At 46.2% G+C, this 24,790-nt stretch overlaps 1 protein-coding gene and 1 long non-coding RNA gene across 20 annotated transcripts in view; one reads left to right on the plus strand and one right to left on the minus strand.

Annotated features, from left to right (window-relative positions):
* NAV2 (neuron navigator 2) overlaps positions 1-24,790 on the minus strand; it is an 820,834-nt gene that overhangs the window by 267,781 nt on the left and 528,263 nt on the right. For all 19 annotated transcript variants that reach the window (XM_085011765.1, XM_085011759.1, XM_085011757.1 and 16 more), the window contains one exon: positions 20,100-20,152. In XM_085011765.1, the coding sequence (XP_084867891.1) occupies positions 20,100-20,152 (53 nt within the window). The remainder of the gene's footprint in view (positions 1-20,099; positions 20,153-24,790) is intronic.
* The window catches only part of LOC146405339 (uncharacterized), an 855,846-nt gene that overhangs the window by 27,579 nt on the left and 803,477 nt on the right, over positions 1-24,790 (plus strand). The window lies entirely within an intron of this gene.

Here is a 24,790-nt window from a genome sequence, read left to right on the forward strand (position 1 = left end):
CTAGTCAGATTCGTTTCTGCTGTGCCAAGACGGGAACTCTGAGACTGGGCTTTTTGCCTGCTCTGTTCACTGAGGCAGCCCCAAGCACTTAAAAGAGCAAGGGCTACACTGTAGGTCCTCAAGAATGTTTGTTGACTGAAGGGGAAGTTGAGCTGAGACAAAAGAGTGAGCTGGGCACCAAGAGTGGGGAAGAGAAGAACGAACCCATTCCAGGGGACAGAAGGCTGGAAACCTTCCATGCAGGAGACAGCCTAGCACATGCTGGGAACCACCAGAGAATCAAAATGGCTGGAGGCCTGTGTGCAAAGAAGAGCCTTAAGAGAGGACACAGAACAAAAGAAGAGGAGGAAGGGGTCCTTCTGGTTCTTAGGGATGCCCTGACACCCCATTATCATGGCAACAGCAGCCAGGCCAGGCCCTTCCAGTCTGACCAGATGCAGGATGGACTATGCTGTGCCAAGGATGGCTCAGGCAGTGCCTTCAAGGTGGGGTTCCAGTGACATCCGGCTGGGCACTGGGATGGGCAGGGCAGTGCCGGTGGTCACATGTACTAGGAAGGTCTGTTTCCTATCTAACAGGCCTCCATGCTCTTCAGACACTCCTTCCCCTGCCACTTTCCAAAGATAAAAATAGAATAGACAGGAGAAAAAAAATGCAACCATGAAAACAAACCAAAATGCACTTTGGGGAACTGCCCTCCTAAATGCCTGTCTCATCGGTGCTGTCTGTCTCTTCCCTCTGCACCCCTCGGGGCCACAGCCTGATGCATGACTGCTCACCTATGTCAGTGGGGAGGGGGGTCCAGCAGCATCACAGAGTCACATGGTCACAGGCCACCGTGTGGTCCTGTAGATGCACGTTGCCATGGGACACAGCCGGCAGGGCCAGGATCCTGTCTGTGGTTTTGATTTTAGAAGGGGATCTTGGAAGAGGGAAATGTTTGGTGGTGCTTCCAATTCTCCTAGGTGGGGAAATATTTAAGAGCATCTTCCTTTGTGAACCCCACAAGCTGCCTCTGGCTTGGCAGCTGCATAAAGCCATCTTTGTCCAGTAGCAGAATGGGCTCCCTACCCTCTGTCCCAGAAGAAGTCATTTCCAGCTCTCTCGATGGCTTTGAAACAGAAAGCTTAAGGCTACGGGACTCGGGCTGGATGGGGCTTGAGTCCCTCTGTCAGACTATTTCTCGTGCTGCTTTAATGCCTTGCTCGGCTCCTTCCTTTAATTTGGCAAGGTTATCCTCCTTATCTTTTATGATATTTATAACTTCGGCTTTCCAAGATGTTATCAAGAATTCCTCTTAAAAATTTTTATAGGAGTCTCTCTGCTGTTATAGCAAATGGGTAAGTCCATATGGATACCAAAAAAAAAGTCTCTTTAGAGGAGAAAAAAAAAATTGGAAAAAAATCTCACATTCCTTCAGTAACTATCTTTTTCCACTCTGCTTCCAACTGCTTAAAATGTTTCATTTCCCCATTATTTTCTGACTTCTCAATTCCTCCTGGAAACAAAGAGAGAGACCTGGAAGGGGAGTCATCACCAACTTCTAGAAGTCAGTCCTTGGAGCTCCTGTAGTGACACAACAGAAACGAATCCGACTAGGAACCATGAGGTTGCGGGTTCAATCCCTGGCCTCGTTCAGTGGGTTAAGGATCCGGTGTTGCTCTGAGCTGTGGTGTAGGTCACAGACGCAGCTCAGATCTGGCGTGGCTATGGCTGTGGTGTAGGCCAGCAGCTGTAGCTCCAATTGAACCCCTAGCCTGGGAACTTCCAAATGCTGCAGGTGCAGCCCTAAAAAGCAAAAATAAAATAAAATTAAAAAATAGAAGTCAGTCCTCCCTCTGGAGGCTCCCGAATAAATGCTCTGAGCTGAGCTCTGCAGAGTATCTGCTTTTGGATATGGCAGTCATTCTGAGGGGGAAAATGCCACCATTCTGAGAGGGAAAACATCTTTCCTTTGGAAAGGCTCAAAGGAGGCTTTTATGTGTCTTTGTTCAGGACAGCATTCTGCACATCAGTCATTTCTCCTACTACAATTTCAGGGTAATGATCCCTAACTTCCTAGCATTCCCAAAGGGATTATTCCAAGTGGAGGTCTCCAAAGTAGGAGCTGATAAAGATGCTAAAAGGAGAGTAATTAGGGCTAAGGAGTGATATTTACAGGACATAACACAGGCTTTGGGGGATTTGAGGAAATCTGGGTTTAAATCCTGATTCTGCCATTTACGGAATTATAATCAACAGTAATTTAACCACAGTGACCTGATCTGTAAAATGGGCATCATAACACCTACCATGCAGGGTGGCCATGTATTATATGAGAGGATGTGCGTGTGGTACTTAGTAGGTGCCAAGAACTGGCAATTTTTATTAGCATGCTGTCACGTTAAAAAAAATAATTTGAGTTTATGCTCTTTCATTTTTATTTATTTTTTTTCTTTTTATGGCTGCACCTGTGGCATATAGAGGTTCCTGGGCTAGGGTTTGAATCTGAGCTGCAGCTGCCACAGCCACAGCAACTCCGAATCCTTAACCTACTGAGCAACACCAGGGGTCACACCCGCATCCTCAAGGAGACTATGTTAGGTTCTTAACCCACTGAGCCACAATGGGAACTCTAGCTTGTTGTCACTTTTGATGTGAATGTCCCCGGGCAAAAGTGCTCAGGCCATGATATGCCCAAAGCTGTGTCTGGTGTTGGTCTCTAGCAAAACAGAGAATCAGACAAGCTGATTTGGTCTTTCTTCTAGTCTTCCTCCTGGGTTTCCTTTTCCATCACTTGATGTCACAGCCGCCTCTCACCAACCCCTCCATGGAAAGACGCTGATGAATCAATTCACACCAAGGCAGAAAGGCTTGCTACTGGCCTCCCACGTCACCTCTCCCAACAGTACTTGCGTTTCATCACAATTATTAGGGGACAGTACCTGTTGATACAGATTTTGAACTCCACACTGGATTCTGGTTCCTTTAGAAATTACCCATAAAGCCTAGGACAATCACAAACTGCTTCAGCCCTCAAATTCATCATCTGTAACATAGGAATGCTGACAAGTATCTCATAGCATTACTGAAGGGTAGATGGGTTGACATATGTCAAGGATCTGATACCTTACAGAGACCTTTAAAAAGGTTCTTCACATAATCCCACAATGGCAGAGCACTAGATAGCCACAGATCTCCCGAGAGCGAAAGATCCATGAGGACGCAGGTTCGATCCCTGGCCTCGCTCACTGGATCAGGAAACAGGCATTGCTGTGAGCCACCGTGTAGATCCAGACACAGCTCGGATCCCGCCTTGCTATGGCTGTGGGGCTGTGGTGTAGGCCGGCAGCTGCAGCTCCAATTCGAACTCTAGCCTGAGGACTTCCATATGCTGTGGGTGTGGCACTGAAAAAAAAAAAAAAAAGCAAAACAAAAAGCTTTCAGGTCAAAGTCCCCCCTGCTAAGTTACAGGGGAAATCCTTAAACCTTAGACAAGTTGTTTCCTTAAGAAGAGTTTTTGTTAGTTTCTTTTTGCAGAAAACTTGGGCTTTACCCACAGAAAAGGATACAAACTTAGATACTGTCTCTCAAACTAAGGCAGAAGAGCAGTGTGTATCAGACAATTTTCAACCACCTGGAACCCAGGAGCCTCATTCATTCCTGGAAAAGTGATGTCTGAGTATTTACCGACTCCTAGACCACACCCTAGGGGAAGGGGAAATAGTAGTGAAGAAACAGCATGGGCCTTCCCTCATGGAATGGAGCAAACTCTAAGCAAACATCACCCCACTAAATACAAGCCTGACACTGACTCGAGAGGCTCTTTTATTTATTTATTTATTTATTTATTTATTTATTTATTTATTTGCTTTTTAGGGCCGCACCCACGGCATATGGACGTTCCCAGGCTAGGGGTCCAATTGGAGCTACAGCCAAAGCAATGCGGGATCCCAGCCGAGCCTGTGACCCACACCACAGCTCATGGCAACATGAGGTCCTTAACCCACTGAGTGAGGCCAGGGATCGAACCCTCCATCCTCTTGGATACTAGTCAGATTTGTTTCTACTGCCCCACCACAGGAACAACATGAGGCTCTTTTTCGAAGATCTGGGTTCTTTCCATATCTTTGCCAAGTTGACATGCTTAAATCCATAAGCCACCAGAAAGTCCTCAAGAGGCAGCAGAACATAAATACAAAATAAAGCAAAACAGCAGATCCTTGATACACCCCAAGCGTGAAGCAGATCTTCAGTTTTGGAGATACTACCCGAATCTATCTTTTCACTCACAATTCAAACACACTTAAAGGAACAGGGTAATGGGCTATAATTTGTAGATGAAGGCCAAGAACTACCCTTGACTCACCAGCTTGGTGCCCCGTTCTCTCACACCAGCCTGTGAAATTCAGTTTTGCAGTTTGGCCAATTTGCCAATGTCTATAGCTTATGCTTCTGGGTTGCTCATGAGTAGCCCATCCATGGACTCTTAGCCTGCAATTCCAAGGATGCATGAGGTACCTCAGTGCAAGATGCATCCTGGCAGCATTGGAAATCAGGGAGGCAAAGCCAAGCAGGTAAGTTTAAATGCTTTAATACTTCATTCAGAATCCTGCAAGACCGCTCTCAAAGTGAGGATGGCTGGAAGGAAGCCAGCTGCTCTGTTATCCTCAGCCCTATAGATCACCCATTGTGTTCATTTCTGCAGGAGATGTAATTCAAAAATTGCCATTATTGGGAGTTCTTCATGTGGCTCAACGGTTAATGAACCCAGCTAGCATCCATGAGGACGCAGGTTCGATCACTGGCCTTACTCAGTGGGTTATGGTTAAAGAGTTAAGCCTGAACTGTAGCCTCCAAGCCAAGATCCATATAGAATTTGGGAGATTTTGCAAGTCACACACAAAATACACCAAGAAAATTGATTTGGCCAATAGCTTGAAATTCTAAAATCTGTGATCAAGGCTACTTGCCAACCAATCAAAAATTATATGAGATTAAAAGCAATCAAGAATATTTTCAAGAATTATAATAACTCTCAACTCTGCTTACTGCCACAGCCAGAAAGAATGTCAGAGGCGTGGTCAAAACCGCTGAAAGAGAAAAACGAATGAGACAAGGAAGATCTTTATCACAGAACATCCTTGAGCTTCCCAAGGCTACAAAAGTGCCAACGCATTTGTGAGGAAACAGTGACAGTTCTCAACTTGTCATATAATGTCAACCTCTGTTACTATTTCCGTATTCAGTTGAACCAGATAAAATTGTCAATTTTGTGGGTAAAAAAATGGTTAAATACTGGCCCTTTCATATGACTCTACCTATTATCAACATATTAGGAAGACGCCTCCCTCTAAAAGCTAAAATTATACTGCCAGGTTATCATGAAAAGAGAGCACTTTACCCTTCCTCATAAACAAAGCATCAGTAAATTCTGAAACTCAGAAGCAAATCTCTACCAGTGTCTCTCAATGAAGACCCGCAAGACTGAGACCACATCCAATGGGCTAACCCCTCGAAGGCTCTTCACTTTAGTTATGAGAATTTCTTTTGCATTTGTCTAATCAGAGCTATAGCTGTCAGCCTATGCCACAACCACAGCAACGTGGGATCCAAGCTACATCTGCGACCCATACCTCAGCTCATGGCAATGCCAGATCCTTAACCCACTGAGCAGGACCATGGATTGAACCTGCATCCTCATGGATACTAGTCAGGTTCGTTATCCACTGAGCCACGATGGGAACTCCTAGGGGAAGACTTTCATTCCAAGCTGATTCATCTCAAAAGTTCCCACAAAGGCAAGCAGGAGTCACCCTTCCCAGTTAGTGACAGGAAACCCAGGTCACATGTCCTTCTCCTCTTGCCTTCCTGTTCTTTCAGGGAAAGTGTGAGAAAGAGGAGATACGGGTCAGGTTCTGCCACCGATCCAACTCTACATGACTGTCACCACGTTGGCACCAATGTGGAAATCTACTCCATAGGAAAAGTCAACTCATGGCCAAGTCCTGTCACTGGCATTGTGATGGTAGCCATTACCAAATTGCCAAAGAGGAAATTTAGAGGGAGAGAGAGAAGGCATTTCCGTTGTGGCTCCGCAGTAACAATCTGACTAGTATCCATGAGGACACAGGTTCAGTCCCAGGCCTTGCTCAGTGGGTTAAGGATCCGGCATTGCAGTGAGCTGCAGTGTAGGCTGCAGATGCGGATCGGATCTGGCATTGCTGTGGCTGTGGTATAGGCCGACAGACGTAGTTCCAATTTGACCCCTAGCCTGGGAACCTTTATGTGCCGCAGATGTGGCCCTAAAAAGACAAACAAACAAACAAATAAATGGGGAGAGGGAAATTAAGGACTTCCCAGGACCAGAGGCAAAGTGGAGGAACCATGGATTTCTCAGCGCTTCCTGGCTATGAGCCAGATCCTTAATTTCCCCGAGTCTCAGTTTTCCTCTCAGTAAAATGGGGATAATTATCCCTTTCATGAAAGCCTTATAGACTCCCCCCAAGAAACTAATATTTATACTCTTAGAAAACATGAAACACTGGGCAAATTCTTTTCTGTACATTGTTATTTCAGTTCATTTTCACCACTAAATAAAGGAGATATTATCATCACTTTCCAGGCGGGGAAACAGAAGCAAAGAGTGTGGAACTGCCTTCCTAAAATCACGGTTAATAAATGGCAGAGTTGGGGAGTTCCCATCACGGCTCAGTGGTTAATGAATCCAACTAGGAACCATGAGGTTGCAGGTTCGATCCCTGGCCTTGCTCAGTGGGTTAAGGATCCAGTATCGCCCGTGAGCTGTGGTGTAAGTTGCAGATGTGGCTCGGATCCCATGTTGCTGTGGCTCTGGTGTAGGCCGGTGGCTACAGCTCCAATTCAACCCCTAGCCTGGGAACCTCCATGTGCTGCGGAAACAGCCCTAGAAATGGCAAAAAGACAACATAAATAAATAAATAAATAAATGGCAGAGTTGGAATTTGCACACTTACTGGTGAGTGTTTTGCAAGCCATGAAGCCTATACTAACGTGGGGCCTTAACAACCAAACAGCAAGAGCGTCACTACCGCTGAGGAGGAGAAACATGACCACCCTGTTTCATCATTTCCCTGGCCCTGCACAGGCGCAAGACAAGGCACGTGATCAATTCATTCAAATGAAACCCAATTTTTACATCAGAAAGACAAAGGGCAGAGTTCCTGCCATGGCTCAGGGGGTTATGAACCCGACTAGTATCCATAAGGACGCAAGTTCGATCCCTGGCTTTGCTCAGTGGTTAAGGATCTGGTGTTCCCGTGAGCTGTGGTGTAGATCCCAGACATGGCTGGGATCCCGCGTTGCTGTGGCATCAGCTGGCAGCTGTAGCTTTGATTCGACCCCTGGCCTGGGAACCTGCATATTCTCCCACATCCTTCTGGATGTGTTTTGTGGAAGATATTTATGTTGTTTTATAGTGCTTGCAATCTTTCAGAGAGGATTTACATCAATATTAACATTAACAAAATGCTCCCCCAACAGGGATTTTTCAAACTACCATATGCCGATTTTAGGATTTCTGAGAAAGTTCATGATCATTAGAAGAATACAAGAGTTTGGGGCCAAACCCCTCAAGTGTTTGCAGGGGGCAGGAAGGCAAAAATGAAGTAAAAGAGTACAAGACAATAGAGAATGGTGGGGAGTATGCCTCACGCAGAGCAGAGTACATCTACCTAAAGGGGACAGCTGCTACCCAGTTTTAGCCCATGTTTGCCTGCAAAATGCCAAGCCAGTATCACCATTTTTTTTTCCCTTAAAAAAAGCTGGAAGAGGGAGTTCCCATCATGGCACAGTGGTTAACAAATCTGACTAGGAACCACGAGGTTGCGGGTTCAGTCCCTGGCCTTGCTCACTGGGTTAAGGATCCGGTGTTGCTGTGAGCTGTGGTGTGGGTTGCAGATGCGGCTCAGATCCCATGTTGCTGTGGCTGTGGCATAGGCCAGCAGCTACAGCTCCGATTCGACCCCTAGCCTGGGACCCCTAGGCGGGAGCGGCCCTAAAAAAGGAAAAAAGACAAAAAAGAGAAAAGAAAAAAAAAGCTGGAAGATCATTTTTTTGTGAAGTATCCTCATTTTCATCTAATATGGAAGTTGTTTAGTTTTTGTTTTAAAAGGTCTTCTGGGACCTGAACTCAGTTTGTTGGCCACTGTTCTCCATTCTTTGCTTAAGTGAGCACACTGGTATTCATTTACTGACCAGCCTCCAACACGCAGAAGCCATAGGCTAAGATGCCATTACTCCTTAATAAGTGCCAACAGGAATTCCTTGCTAAGTTCTGGTTCACAGAAAAACAAAAACCAAAGAGGCATACAAAAACACCCCCCTTTGATGCGAGGCTGAACCATAGGAGCCCCTTGAAGACATACGCAGGGAGGTGGATCCAAGCATGAAGCCAGATGGCTTTTCTATAAACCGCAATCAACATGGTTATAAATCACCGCCATTTCTCTTTCAGCTCAAGAAGATCTGAAGCTATTCTCTCTCCACCCGTCTTCACACTTGCTAAGCTCCTTAACCTTATTGGGTACCACATGTTGCCATGGTCTCAACGTAGGTATAATGGGAGTTTCTTCAGTAAATATTCACTGAGCAACCACCAGATGCCTGATTTGGGCAGATGGATAGATGAGCCTCCACCCTCAAAGATCATGTCTGGGGGGATACAGTGAATAACAACATTCTAAAGGATTGTCACCTCAATTTTTCAATAGAGGAAACCAAGGGTCACAGAGGTTAAGTGAGCTAGACAAGGTAGAGAAAACACTTACAAACTCTGAGACCACTGCCACAGGCACAATTCACATCCTATCAACTTAGACCTTACAATAGTTCTCAGATAAGATGTCTAAGGCATCCTCCTTCCAAGAAGTAAACTGATTGGCTCATTCAAAATATTTAGCTAAACCTTATTGAGGTAATCCTTTCGCAATAGATCCCAATGTCGAACCATTATGTTTGCACCCCCCATGCTAGCGTGACGTTAATGTGTCAATTACATCTTGATTAAAAACACGGTTGCTAAAATTTTTAAATTAAATAAATGCTTTAGAGAGATTAATTTTTTAAATGTTCACGAACTTTGCAAACTGCTAGATGTTTCAATGCATGTGTGCACAGCCATATCCAAAAAGAAACCTTTTTTACTCAGCTCTAAGTCAAGGTTGGCAAAGTGAGGTCACCAGGCCAACAGCATCTGCATCACCCAAGAGTTTGGGGTTTGTGGATGAAACCTAGTTCTGTACTTGATCCTACTGTAGAACAGGGAACTATATCCAGTCTCTTGGGATAGAACATGATGGAAGATTGTATGAGGAAAAGACTACATATATATATATATATATATACACACACACACACGTATGACTGGGTCACTAAGCTGTATAGCAGAAATTGACACAACACTGTACACATGTTTTTGTTTTTTTACGGCCACACCTGCAGCATACGGAAGTTCCCAGGCTAGGGGTGGAACTAAAGCTGTATGTAGCTGAGGCCTACGCCACAGCCATGGCCACAGCAACACTGGATCTAAGCCACATCCATGACCTACTCTGAAGCTTGCAGCAACACCAGATCCTTAAGTCACTGAGCAAGGATAAGAACTGAACCTAGATCCTCACAGAGACTATGTCAGGTTCTTAACCCACTGAGCCACAACGGGAACTCCATCAACTAACTAGACTTCAATAACTTTTTTAAAAAAAAAAGAAAAAGAAAAAAAAATCTAAGCAAATAAAAATGCAAATTCTCCAGCTCCTCCCCAGAACTACTACTAGAAACTCTGGGGCAGGGGGAGCCCAGCATCGTTTTAACAAGCCCTCCAGGTAATGATTCTCCTGCAAGTTAAAGTTGGAGCAGCATGGCTGGAGGAGGTTTTGCCAAATCAAACAGGACTTCCCTTATTAGTGAAAATAATCTGTTATCATGGTGTCACTTCCATACACCTCTATAAAGAAGTTCAAATACAAAATTTGGAAAGAAGAGATTGATTTGAGAGAATTTCTTAGGACAACTGGCTTTTCTTGATCACCTTTAAAAGCACATAGTATATCTGACATATTAAAATCTGATGGGTACCATCGCTCCACTCTCTAGAAAGCTTCTGGATGGCTGGACCATTTATTGTTTACTGGCTTATTCACCTAAGATTAGCTGAGCACTTCCAACACACTTAGCGCTAGGTCAGGTATTAGAAATAAGGAGCTTTTTATGGAACTAAGAGATTAAAAAAATGTATATTAGAGTTCCTTCGTGACTCAGCAGGTTAAGGATCCAGCATTGTTACTGCTGTGCCTCTGGTTACTGCCATGCCGTGGGTTCAGTCCCTGGCTCGGGAACTTCCATATGCCACAGGTGTGGCTAAAAAAATTTTTTAAATGGGAGTTCCCGTAGTGGTGCAGTGGTTAACGAATCCGACTAGGAACCATGAGGTTGCGGGTTCGGTCCCTGCCCTTGCTCAGTGAGTTAAGGATCCGGCGTTGCCGTGAGCTATGGTGTAGGTTGCAGGCGCGGCTCGGATCCCGCGTTGCTGTGGCTCTGGTGTAGGCTGGTGGCTACAGCTCCGATTCAACCCCTAGCCTGGGAACCTCCATATGCCACGGGAGCGGCCCAAGAAATAGCAAAAAGACAAAAGAAAAATAAATAAATAAAATAAATAAATAAAATTTTTTAAATGCTAGGTGTATAACAAAGCTTTGCTGTGATAAAATAGGATAAGCCTCTCATAAGTATGCTTAAACGTCATACTAATTATAAAACCAACACACATTAGCTGGAGAGCATAGTACCTACTAGTGAGTTTACATCTGCATCATGAATACCCCATACCCACTTGTCAATAATACATGAAACAGCACCTGCTGCTCCCACAACAGCCCTGTATCTGACACGGCCCACAATGTGTCAAAGCGCTGGAAATTAATTGTGGGCCTCTGACTTCCCCACACTTCCCTGCAATGACCTACAATAAATGCACACATGTGGAAAATACCATTCTGATGTGTTCTATCCAGGGAGGCAATTTCCAATCAACTCAGAAACCAAGAGGCTCCCAGGAGCAGAATGAGCTTCTGCTCTAACCCCCCCCCCCCATAGCTTCCTATCTAATACATTAAGAGTTACTTGGCTTGTACCACAGAGTGTATTAGTTTCCCATGGCTGCTTTAACAAATGACCACAAACTCAGTGGCTTGAAACAACATAAATTAATTTATCTCACAGTATGGGGAGGTCAGAAATCCAAAATCAGTTCCAGGGCTAAAAAGCAAGGGATCAGTAGGGCTGCGTCTATTCTGGAGGCTTTAGGGAGAATCCGTTCCCTTGTCTTTTTTGGCTTTCAGAGGCCACCTGCCTTCCTTGGCTCATGGCCTGTTCTTCCATCTCCAAAGCCAGCCAAGTCACATCTTCCAACCTCATTCTCTCTCCTGCCCCCTTCCTCTCTCTCCTCTCACCCTGCCTCCATCTCTCTCTCACCTTCCTGCCTCCCTCCTGGAAGGATCCTTGTGATCACACTGGGCCTGCCCAGATAATCCAGGATAATCTTTCCATCTCAAAATCCCTAACTTAATCACCTCTGCAAGGCCCCCTTTGTCATTTAAGAGAAGACGGTCACAGGATTGGAATGTGGATACCTTTGGGGGCCCATTGTTCTGCCACCACACTGGTACCTGCTTTTTGAATATGAGAAACCTTTTTAAAGAGCAAGGCAATAGTTAGGAAATATGTGACTTGTAAACAGGGAAGGGAGTGAGTGCAATGCACTCTCTTCAAGAGCCAGGATGATGCCAGGTGCTTTTAATACCATTGCTCATTCATCCCAGGCATCACCAGGAGGCAATTTGCATAAGCATCCCACTTCCACAGATGAGGAAAAAGACCCAGATTTCCAAAGACTTGCCCAGCACACCTGCTCAGTATGTAAGACCCAGACCTGCTCGATTTGAGTCCCTGTTTATTCTTCATCCCAAATCTCCTTCCCATGATGAATGCCTCATCCCACAGCTCTGCCCTCACCTACATGAGGGGCTCGCAAATGTAGTTTTTGTATCTCCATGTCAGTCATGTTTCTTCTTCAATCTATTTCCTTATATGCAGAAGAGCATAATGGTTAAGGGAATGGACTCTAAAGACAGGCTTCCAGGGTTCAAACCCCGATGTGCTCACTTATTAGCTGTGTGACCCGGGGCAAGTTACTAAACTTCTCTCAGCCTCAGTTTCTTCACCTGTGAAGTGGAAATAATAAAGGCATCTGTTCTCATAGGATTTTATGATGATAAAATCGGTTCTCATGGAGAGAAAATGTCTGAAACACCACCCCACGATCACGTAAGAGCATTTGCTACCATTATTATATAAAACCCTAGACCGAATCAGGGACCGAGGCAATAATCCTAGGCTCTAGAGCATGAGGGGAAAAGGACAAGAAGTCCTTCAACGTGACTTACATTTAGCCCCTGGCAGAGCCCAGCAAACAGCATCAGGGTATAAGTTCTCCATGTACATCCATACTGAACAGAATGAACAAAACATATTTTTCACTCCATAGAGTTATGAAAATAAAGCACTTAGAACAGTGATTATCATCATTTTTATTATCAGTGTTAATAGCCTCTGGTAGCTGTAAGGATGTCTAAAAATGCTTACTTCAAGCAACTTATTAAAGAATTCAGTAAACAAAAAATTAGCTGCCATGTCCTATTTGGGTCCTCTGGACAAATCAAGAAAAAAAGGAATAAGAGGAAAGATACTTCTAGAAATAATGCTAAATATCCACTTCTTTTTCTTTCCTTTTTTTTTTTTTTTTGGCCATGCCTACAGCATGTAAAAGTTCCCAGGCCAGGGACTGAACCTAAGCCACAGCAATGATAACACCAAATCCTTAACTGCTAGGCCACCAGGAACTCCTAAATATCCACTTCTTTTTTTTTTGTTGTTGTTGTTGTTGTTGTTGTTGTTGTTGTTGCTATTTCGTGGGCTGCTCCCGCGGCATATGGAGGTTCCCAGGCTAGGGGTCGAATTGGAGCTGTAGCCACCGGCCTACGCCAGAGCCACAGGAACGCGGGATCCGAGCCGCGCCTGCAACCTACACCACAGCTCACGGCAACGCCGGATCATCAACCCACTGAGCAAGGGCAGGGACCGAACCCGCAACCTCATGGTTCCTAGTCGGATTCGTTAACCACTGCGCCACGACGGGAACTCCTACTTCTTAAATCCTGTAAAGAACTTCAGCTCTCTCTTTGGTCTTTCCATCTGTCTGTCCAGCCATCCAACATTTGTGAACCATCTACTATATGCAAGTCATCTAGGAGCAGAGATCCTCAGGTGAAAGACATGGCAACTCCTTCAAGCAGATAATTCAACAGATAACCACGATGAGAAGCTTATGGGACATGCAGGCACAGGACATCTGGGGACACAAGGGACCACAGGCCCCTAATTATCTCAACTACTTGAGGTCACAGTTGACCTGAGTATGAAAGGTCACATTCCTCAGGTGGGAAAAGCATCACATTTTCCCAAGAGACTGGACAGCTTGCATCAAAACACAGAGGCATGGCGTTCCTGTCATGGCGCAGGGGAAATGAATCCAACTAGGAAGCATGAGGTTGTAGGTTTGATCCCTGGCCTCCCTCTGTGGGCTAAGGATCCAGTGCTGCCATGAACCATGGTGTAGGTCAAATACATGGCTTGGATCCTGCATTGCTGTGACTCTAGCATAGGCTGGCAGCTGTAGTTCAGATTAGACCCCTACCTAGCCTGGGAACCTCCATATGCCATGAGTGCGGCCCTAAAAAGCGCCCCCCCAAAAACAAACAAACAAACAAAAAAACCACACACACAAACAAAACAAACAAAAAAATCACAAAGGCATGGGGCGTTCCCATTGTGGCTCAGAGGAAAAAAACCTGACTGTATGCATGAGGATGGGGATTCAATTCCTGGCCTCGCTCAGTTGGTTAAGGACCCGTAGGTTGCAGATGAGGCTCAGATCTGGCGTGGCTGTGGTGCAGGCTGGCAGCTAGGGGTCCGATTCAACCCCTAGCTGGAAAAATTCAACCCCATACTGCACCTGCAGCCCTAAGAAGCAAAACACAACGGCGCAAAAGTACAGGGCCTCCTTGGGGCATCCCAAGTTTCAGTGCGGCTGGGGTAGAGTTTGAGTGGCCAAGTGGGAGGAGGTGGTGGTAACTCGATCATGAAGGCCCCTCTCGTGTGTGCTCAAAGACTATGGAGAGGTCACTGTGGAGCCAATGATGGTTTTGAGCAGAGACGTGATCCAAGAGGTCAGAGACAACTGTGGAAATGGCCCCCACTTTGGAAGGGACTGTTGGCCACAACATGTGCAGTGACACTGGATGTGCCGCTTGGGTGGGAAGCAGGGGATGCTTCCTGCTGATCTGGGCTCTGGACGCTCCACTTTGTTTTAAACTCGAAGGGGCCCATGGACTTTTCTTCATTCCTTCTTGGTTTTGGAACGTGTGTGCCCTTAGGCCATGTAAAAATAGGTCCAAGGGCAGCTCAGCTGCCCAAGGATCTCAGACACGCCCCAGGCATGTGGCTGGCTTTCTGGCAGCTGTTGGGAGGGCTCAGGTCACTGGGGCTGGAAACCTGATCATGATGCCAGTGGCCTTCTCCCCGCCCTGGAACACAGTCGGTGGTACCTGGCGCCGCCAGGGCTCTTCCTGGGCTTCTCAAGAGGCTGCCTTTCCCTAGGGGCCACCTGCCCCCTTTTCAGCTCTTGAGATCCTATCAGCAGGTCAACTCGGGCCTTCTCCAGAAATACCTACTCTCCTCCCTGCTCACTAACCCCCAGCTAAGCCAACTGGTCCTACTGGGTGCACAACTGAGAAACAAGGAGACAGAAGTGAGATGGAGACGATTTATTACACCCCTTCTCTGTCACCAAAGTGTCCACCGCAGGCTCTCAAAATACAGACTTAGGTTTGAGCTCCCACTCCGCCTTTGAGGTGAGTAGTCCAAGACAAAAAAAATAACCATTTCAAACTCAGTCTACACATGCCAATTAGAACCAATAATTGCCCCTTTTCGTAAGACTGTTATTTCCTACATGTCCCAGGGGTAGTGCTGAGAGGTCACGTGGATTATCCAGGGCCGCACTGTCTAACCAACCTCGCCAAAGATGGACTGGCCATCCCTGAAACATCTCTTCCTTTAAAAAACACTGAAGGTGCCTTGAAAAGCCATCACCCTGCTAAGAGCTAACAAGGACTATGTGCTTCCTCTGTGCCCAGCGACATGCAGGCACTTCAGACAGAGTAGCTCATCTGTGCCTTAGAACAACCCTGTGAAGCAGGTACTGTTACCAACCCCTGACCCTACCGTAACCCTAAGGGATAAGCCGTGGGGCACCAGCAGCTGGTCCTCAGAGCCCATGCTCTTAGCCCTGATGCCTTGGTTTCTCATTCATTTTTTTTGTTTGTTTTTTAGAGCCACATACGTGGCATATGGAAGTTCCCAGGCTAAGGGCTGAACCAGAGCTGCAGCTGTCAGCCTACACCAGAGCCACAGCAATGTCAGATACAAGCCATGTCTGTGACCTACACCACAGCTCACAGCAACACTTGATCCTTAACCCACTGAGCAAGGCAGGGATTGAACTTGCGTCCTCATAGATACTAGTCGGGTTCATAACCCATTGAGCCACAATGGGAACTCCCTAGCCCTGGTGGCTTGTAACCTCCAGAGGTCAGAGGTGAAGATGACCTAGTTGATGGTCTCTTTTCGTGGAGGAGACTTAGAAGGACCAGAGAGTGGGCTGGATCCACCCAAAGCTGGAACCTGATGTCCAGGCAGGGGTCCCTAGGTTTCACTGCCCTGGGTACTTTCAGGGGCTGGCCTGCTGAAAGGGGACTTCAGGGGCAAACATGATGACAGGGAAAGGTGAGGGAAAGGGAAGAGGTAGGTGAAAGGGAGCATTGACAATGGCCCTGCTCTGAGCTGCCTGATCCCATGTCGAGTGGTAATTCAGTTTCTGTCGCTTTCACACATAGGGTGCCCCATACAATTTTACTTGGGGGGAAATGGGGGTATTCTGCTCATGGAACAGAAGTTTGAAAACCCAATACCCTGTCCTTCTGCGTCAAAGTGCAAATTCCTCTTGCTTGGGCAACTTAGGTGCTGGATTTTCCCACAGGGGCCCCCTGAAAGGACAGAGTGAGGAAGCAGAGCTGTGCCCTAAGCCGCAGCAGGGGCACCAAGCCTGGGTGGAGCCCCAGGGGCCTTGGGATCCACAAGCTGCTCAAGCTGTGTGCAAAATTCCAGGGGATGTGAGATCCAGAGACGACAGGGCCCGTCACTTTATTCAGAGGCCCCCAAGGCATGAATGAATAAAACTGAAACAAATCATCACTGTAGAAACCACCACTCACTGAGTGCTGACCACAGGCAAAGGAGAACGGCAGGCCCCCTGCCCCAGAGGGCTGTTGGAAGGATGAACCAAGAGGACATTTGTGAAGCTCTCAGGATGGCACCCGGCTCACGGCAAACACTCCATAGGCTTTATAGTTTATTTTCATTCTTATTCTTGTCATCCATCATTAGCCCTTTCACTGCCCCATTAGTCCTCAGGAAAACTTTATGAGGTCTGTACTGTTACCAATTCCACAGGGCAGAGCAGGACCTGGAAGGTGGCCTGTCCATTCCCAAACCCAGGCAGGCCCGTCCTCTCAACAGGCTGAAAGAAGAAGGCAGGACTCCCCGAGGGCCTAGGAGGAGCCAGGAGGCCCCACATGACCCCAGGCCCAACAGGCCAGGGAGTGGGGGTTTCTCCTGCAGGGGCCAGAAGCCTAGCTAACTTTGCACCTCTCCTAAACAACACCACAAAGGCAAGCCACTCAAAATAATAATGATTAAAAACAAAACCCACCCCCTGCAGTGTCCTTTCCTAGGCTCAAAGTGAGCCAGTGTTGAGGAGTACGGTGGGTTCAAGGCAGTGGCAGCCCCAGAGCTGGCTGGCTGAGCTCCAAGCAATGTTTCTCCTTCCAAACACACATAACTCTGCTGAATACAGCACTTGAAAACCAAAAAGATGCCCCCAGGTTGCCATGGCAACACTAAACAGACACAACAGTTGAACTAGCTCTGACGCACATACACAAACCTATTTAAGGGCCACATAGACAGATAGGGGAGGGAGGAGTGTTGTTTCTACAGCTCCAGCTCCAAGGATTTGGCCCCCAGAGCATCTGGGTCAGACTGACACAGAGCAAAGGGCTCCTTCAACACAAGCTAAGGCTGGGCTTTCAGGGGTGCAGGGGGAGAAGGGAAGCCACTGCCATGCCTCTGCATTTCAGTCGTGGACACAGTCCTGTTTTACACAGGCCACAGAGGGGCAGATGCTGATGGTCCTGGCTGTGCCTCTCCCTGGGGACAGCCCTCTGCCCCCCAGCATCTGGTCCCTTCAAAGAAGTGGGGAGTGACACGTTGGTCCACAGCAGGGTCAGGGGTGGGATGTGCTCATAAGCGTGAAAGGCCTCAGACCCCTTAAAACACTGCACAGACACGTGCGTGTTGATATAGCAAAGTTTCCCACCTCTGCCCACACTCCATGGCTTAACTTCCATCACAGGAGCTAATCATGCCCCAATTCTCTTCTCATTCTGTGTTACCTTCCTTTTGCCAGCATGATGCTCTCTGTACACCTTCCCTTCCGGGCTCCTCCTAACAGGCAACATTTAGCAAACGACAATAACCCTTTATCACTGGCTGCACTAAAGAAAGCTGAACTGGGAGTGTATCCCTCTAGGAATCTAGAAGTGGCAGCTCATCCGCTATGCCATATTCCCGAATGATGCTTCCCATGGGTAGAGATGTTGCAGCTCTGCACATGCTCACACACACGCGCACACAGGTATCATATGAGCAAGAACACCACCTATGCTCGTCCACGGGCAGGACTTCCTTTGTGCCCTCGGAGCGTTCTGGTTTATGGATTCGTCACTGTTTCATGACACACGTGAAAGGACAATGGCCCCAGGGTCCTTATCATCACCTTCCTCACTTCCCATGGAATGGAAGGATGGGGATGGAGGTTCTTACATTTTCCTGGATTCACATCCTATGTGCTAAACTATTCTCTGTTACTTTTGCCACCAGACCTTGTCTGCCTCCCTGCCTCTAAGCTGGAACTAATTATCACAGACAGTTATAGGATTTTCTATTCCTGAGTTCTAAAAAAAAAAAAAAAAAAAATCCATGAAAAAATCCAACCAAACAATACTTCCACAACTGAAAGAGTTATGGAGAAACCACAAAATTGCACTGGTGCTATGGAGCATTTGTACATAACATGTTTACATAAACTAAATTGGCACAAAAGAATCAAAGGCCACAGTATTAAGACTGAGTTTTAATAACAAACATCTCTTCCAACAGAAGGCACAGAAAATACAAATGCACCAAATAGAATAAAAGGTTCACTATCTTCAACTGTCAGTTCTACATATGCATTCAAATGTGCTGGGACAAACTCATCCATGTCTATCCCAGGGGGAAAATATTACATTGCTTTCATGTGAAGATATGACTACATGTGTAAAATGCTTGCACTAAAATTAAGTCTTCTATCTTCCAAATTTTCTCAATTATTAATATACCAGACAGCTGCAGGAGCTCTAGCAAAAATAGCAGGCAAGCTTTTCCAAAAGTCAGAGCAGCCATGAGATGTCTGCATGGGGACTTTCCTAGGTGAGGACTGGCTGCTCCCTGGAACACACGAAAAGAAACAAAATCTCCAGTGGAACAACGAAAAAAGAGAACCTCTTTCAGAATGTACCATGAAAAATGACACGCCCTCCACCACACACACTCACTCTGTTTTTAATAAGAAACTTGGTGTGCATGGGAAAAAAGGTACCTTGAAAAGGCTGTCCAACTCTCTAGGATAATGAACAATTTAGAAAATTAAACAGTAAACCCAAGGAATGCCAATCACCTCAGTGTATTCTGGGGGTCGAGCCACAGCCATTATAGAAGCAACGCCGATTAGCTATGTTGTGAGCCACAAGGGAAGTCCATTTCCGTGTATTCTGTATGAGACTATCTGATTACGTCTTCTCAAAGGGAGCCAGGTGAGGTTAGAAAAACAAATTAGGCCTTTTTTAAGATTTCTGGAAGCAACTTAACATCCACGAAAAGAAAAGTCCATCAGTTGCCGTCTTCATGTTTTAAATAGGTATTAGCATCACCTTAACACACTCTGATAATACACATTCTTTGTAGAACTAGCCACATTTGAAAAGCATCTCAGAGGGGAGAAGTAAGCACTCAAGAGGATCACAATTCAATGGTTCTTGAACTCAACAGTGATCCTGAATTTTAATTCAAAGCTTACGTGCAGGACATGCAGCAAGAACAGAATAGATTTTTAAAAAGATGTTTTTAAAGCCATCACATCAGAGCTTAAGCACATCGCATCAGAGAGAAGGTTGCTGTCAAGGTTACAGGGGAATGGTCTGGAGGTGATTGTACATTTCATGTTTCCTGTTGATGGTTCTGATCTCACATCATTCTAACCTTCAGAGGCAATTAGACCACACACCCCAATTTCTGGCTGGTATGATCCCACCGCTTCACCTGGGCCTTTGGAGGAAAGAACTACAGATCTGCTTCTTCTGTGAGGCTTCTGTGAGATTTCTCCCCACTCTCACGTCCCTATACCCCACCCCACAAGGATACAGCACTCAGGGCCTCTTTGCTCTCTCAGCACCCTACACAGACAGAAATTGTTGTGGGTCTCTGAGGAAGAAGAAGGAGTCATATCCACCCAGGTTCTAAACAAGGGTATGTTTGCACAGATTCTGCATAACTTGTTTCTAAGAGCAAGGGCCATATTTCATCTTTGCTGTCTCACGCTCTACGTAAAAATCGCAGCCATTTTTCAGTAAATGCCAGCAAATGTCAGAGGAGCAGACCACGGCTATTTGGAAATGGCTGTTAGTTTATTAATATAACCCCCCAGAGTAAAGCTTGTGGTGTGACTGTTTTCAAGATGGTCAATATCATTTAGGGGCAGGGCTCACTAACATAACACAAACACTGGCTGCCCGTGGACCACTTACCATTTGCGATCTGTTCTTCGGACAGCCATTGATGTCTTCAATCTTTTCGTTTGCTGAAAAAAGAAACACAGGTCAGACAAATAAACAATCATCACAGACGCGTTGAGCAGTGATGTTCAGGACCCTTGAGGCCAAGCCAATCCTAAGGCTCATCCTGGGGTTTGTCCAACCAACACAGGCATGTGAACGGCTGAGACGCGTCTAGCAAGCTTCAGGGCTTACTCATCAAGCCGCCGTCCTCCAGGGACAGCTGGGGCAAGGTCGCTGTCATCTAAGGCAGAGACAACTGCATTGACGACAGTCTTGGAGTGATGGGCATGGTGGAAATGTTTGGAGACTTGGAAATAGGTTGTGCTTCAGGTTCTTAAAATGCAACTACAACTTTCCCACAAAAGATGGGGTCCTTGGGGCAGAACGGTCTAGCCATAACTTGGCTCCTAGAGACAGAAGCCATAGATGAGAGGATCTCACCCTATCTTTAGCCAGAAATACTAAGATTGCTTTTGTTTGTCCCGATCCTATCCCCAAAGTGGTGGCAAATGGAAAGACACCAGAGTGAGACTTTAAAAATTGCCCATCCTCCATCATATAGTGAGTCTAGACTAGATCTAACACACACCCTACTGAAGTCAAAACAGTGCCTATCTACTTAGAGAAGTGATAGAAAGAGGTTGACTGAATTAGCTGGAAATCAAATAACAGCAGGGAAGAAAGGCCTGGCTTCTCATGGTGAATGTGCCTAAGCAAGGAGAAGTCCTTGCAGGACACAACCCAAGGCATCTGAGTGCTCCAAAAAGGCAGTATATGAAGTGGCTTGAAGGCAAAGATATCCCAGTTTAAAGACAAGATGTACAGCTTCTGAGCTGTGTGATCTTAGCCATGTAACACAACCTCTCTGGGCCACGGTTTCCTCACCCATAAAATGGAGCTAATACTACCTACGTCACAGGAGGAGCTGTGATGTCAGTAAAATGCTCAGGGCACTGCCTAGCGCACACTGTATGGGAGCCATCATTAACCCCATAATATATACTTATTGTCTATGTAAAACAAAATTTTCCTTTTTGATGTCTCCATCCGATGACTCCATCAGAAACTCAGCCAGGACTTTACAGTAAAGAATGACTGATCTGTCTCCTGTGTGAAGCCTTTATGAGATTCCTCCCCGACCCCACGTCCCTATACCCAACCCCTACTCCCAGAAGGAAAAGGCCCACTCAGACCTCTGCTCTCTCAGCACCCTGAACCTGCCTCTACTTTGCTATTGATCACCCAATGTGTAACTCTTTTTCTTGCCTCCCCCAGCCTTGTAGACATGTCTTCATTTTTCACACTTGTATCTTAGGTCTCAATAGATGCTTGTAAAATTGAATTTTTTAAAAAAATGTGTATTACATCAGATTTTTTTTCCCCCTGCTTTTTAGGGCCAGACCCACAACATATGGAAGTTCCCAGGCTAGGGGTCAAATTGGAGCTGTAGCTGCCAGCCTATACGACACTGACAGCAATGTGGGATCTGAGCTGCATCTGCGGTCTACACCACAGCTCGCAACAACACTGGATCCTTAACCCACAGCAACCCAGATCCAAACCCGCATCCTCATGGATACTAGTCAGATTCATTTTCTCTGTACCACAAAGAGAATCCCCCCCCCCTTTTTTTTGTCTTTTTGCCATTTCTGGGCCACTCCCACGGCATATGGAGGTTTCTGGGCTAGGGGTCGAATCGGAGCTGTAGCCTCCAGCCTACGCCACAGCAACAGCAACACGGGATCTGAGCCGTGTCTGCGACCTACACCACGGCTCATGGCAACGCCGGATCCTTAACCCACTGAGCAAGGCCAGGGATGGAACCTGCAACCTCATGGTTCCTAGTCGGATTCGTTAACCACTGAGCCACGACCGGAACGCCACACAACGAGAATTCCTACATCAGATTTTACCAGCTATGATGCCTAAAACTTCCACAAAGAGAAAGGACATTGAAAAGTGCCTGAGAAGGTAACAGAATCAAAGGGTCCCATGATATTAAGGTTTTAGAACCTAAATATAACCCACTGTTACCTCAAGTGGGTTTATTTTTTCTCTAGTGTTTCTACCTTGAGAGATAAATAAAAAATAAGAAAGCAAGCTAGTGGCAGGAAATGCTTTTAAAATCTAATTACCAGAGACAGCCTAGTCAGTATACATTCAGCAGCATCTATAGCTTCTTTAGAATGTGCCCAAAGTAATAGATATTCAGGCTTATGATCCTCCTGGGAAGACCTCTGTCTTCAGAGAGTCAACTGAGTTTTCTCAACTCTAAAGAACACTGGGACAGGCTTCTTCCACGGCTTTTCCCTACTCCCCAAAGAAATGCCATAAAGCCTTTTAAAAGCAGGTAAAAGATGCCCAATGCATGGGATAACTCATGTATATTTGTTCCTCAATTCACTGGAAAATATAACTAGCCAGAAGGCACCACTAGCAGGTAAATTCCACAAGAATGAGGATTTTCGTCTGCTTTGTTTTCTACTGTCACCCCAGAGCTCAGAACAGTGCCTACCATACAGTAGCCCCTCAATACATATTTATTGAGGGGAATGAAGGACTATTCTGAACATTTCAAACAATCAAAGTTTTGCTGTTATTTTGAGACAGCTGCCCTTTCACTCGTACACATAAACACACATATTGAAGATAAAAAGGAAGAAAGATCCTTGACAAATGGCACGCCTTCAAACATGGGAAATTAGGGCAGGTTTGTACTCTGACCTTGGATTTTGATATATAAGACTTGAAGAATATATACGTGGCTTTCGAGAATCAAGGCCACTCAAGGTATCTTCCAGCTGGACCCTCATGATGGCCAAAGTCATAAGTCATCCATCAGATTCTGACCAATACCCAGTATGGCACCAGTTCATTAGTGCTCATTTAAGTGAAGGATGGCTAACTGTAACCCTGAGAAGTCATTGTAAAGATTCTTTATATACCTTCTGGATAAGCAACACCAAAGGGGTTTGGTCTAATTATCCTTCTCGTGGTTTGTCACCTAAATCATTGTCAGGTGCTCCCTGAATTCATTAGCCTAATGCTGTCACTTCTCAACATTGAAAATCAATCAGTGGGATGGAGCCCATTAATGATCCTCTAAAGACAACATGGGAAGAGACCCATCATGACTAAACCCAAACTGAAAGGCTTAATAAAAATGCAAAACAAGTCTGGACCTCCTAGCTTCCAATTTCATGTAATTTAAATACTTCCTCAAGTACTCAAAGAACTCAAATTCCTCAAGAACTCAAATTCTCAAAAATCTCAATGGTTATCATGAATACTTAGAGCCATAATAGCAGCTCCAATTCTGCTGGTAAGAAGGCGAGCTTAGTCTTCAGATTTGAATTTATTCACTCAGAGTAGGGGGTCTTTGGCCACAGCCCAAAGCAGATAACCAAAGATGCAAAGGTTTTTGACCCCCAAAGTCCTCAACTGAGATTAAAACTGGCATCCCTAAGTGCCAATGGCAATTTATTTATTCCAGCACGTTCACAACATTCTCAGCTGGCTTAGGTGGTAACCTGTCCGCACACAAGGTGAAGGGTTCGACATTGGAAAGCATCAGCACATTTGGAGAAGTACAGCATCAAGCTCATCACATCTCAGAAGACCTCCTTGGAAAGGCTTAGAGCATTTCAACAGCCCAGGCATCTAGGCACAGCGTCTACGCGTGTGCACAGGGCAGCTGGCAGCCCTGCCAGCGTATAGAAGGAGAACCTGGCTGCCCTCACTGAAAGGCAAATGACTTACCCAAGGTCTCGCCATGGTAGGAGGTCATCCACAGAAAGAAGGTGGAGTCCTGCGTGTTGTCTGCATTTCCAAGTTGTGCCCAGGGGCCACCCAAATGGTGATGGAAGATAAGCTATCAGCTCTCGTCACCCTACTGGGAAATCCTTTCCTCTCTGTCCTGGCGTCCTCCTTCTCTCCCATGCTCTTTTGTTTATCCCCTTCCCTCCTTCCTCCCCTTCTCCCGCCCCTTCTCTCCCTCCAAGCCCTCTGGCATCCTCCCTGAGTGACAGCAATGTAAGCAGGAGGAGGGACGCCTGTCTCTCCCTCTTGATTCATGCTGTTTATCCAGGCCTCGTAAACCTTTCTAATAACTCACGGACATGGCACCGTGATGGGCTGGCAGGCAACTGCCAACTTCGGGCAGCTCATGACTCAAGAAGATAATCACGCTAATAAGAAGCTGAACACAGACACCCAACCCACAGTCACGAAAGCAAGGGCACTAAGAGGCAGCAGCAAGAGGTCTATTTTCTGCCAAATGGGCAGAAGGCAAGCATGGGAAAGTATGGGCCCCAAATAACTCCACCATCTGGGGAGACCAGCTTCTTGGGTGGACAGGTAGAGAGAGGGCTAGAGCCTAGGAGCCATCTGGGGTAGATGAAGACTTAGGTGGGAGCAGAGCCTGAGAAGAGCATTTCATGTTTTCCTTCAAGTTACATGCCTTAGCTTTCAAAGGATTCCACCTCTCCATCATTAGAACTAACTGAGGGGGAGGTAAGATCCCCAACCTGAAAATCAACTCTTCAACCCACTGCCCTTTGTTGTTCTCAGGTTAATGCCCAGAATTTACCATCTGTACCTGGCAGCCATGCCTTATTTTGCCTTGTTGAGCCTCTGGCTTTCTAGTTGCCAATGTTTTGTTT

The sequence above is a fragment of the Sus scrofa genome, chromosome 2 (genome assembly GCF_054392235.1).
Source record: "Sus scrofa isolate SSC_HxYL_T2T_F1_AM1 chromosome 2, Sscrofa_HxYL_maternal_Yorkshire_Landrace_v2.0, whole genome shotgun sequence".
NCBI lineage: Eukaryota > Metazoa > Chordata > Mammalia > Artiodactyla > Suidae > Sus > Sus scrofa.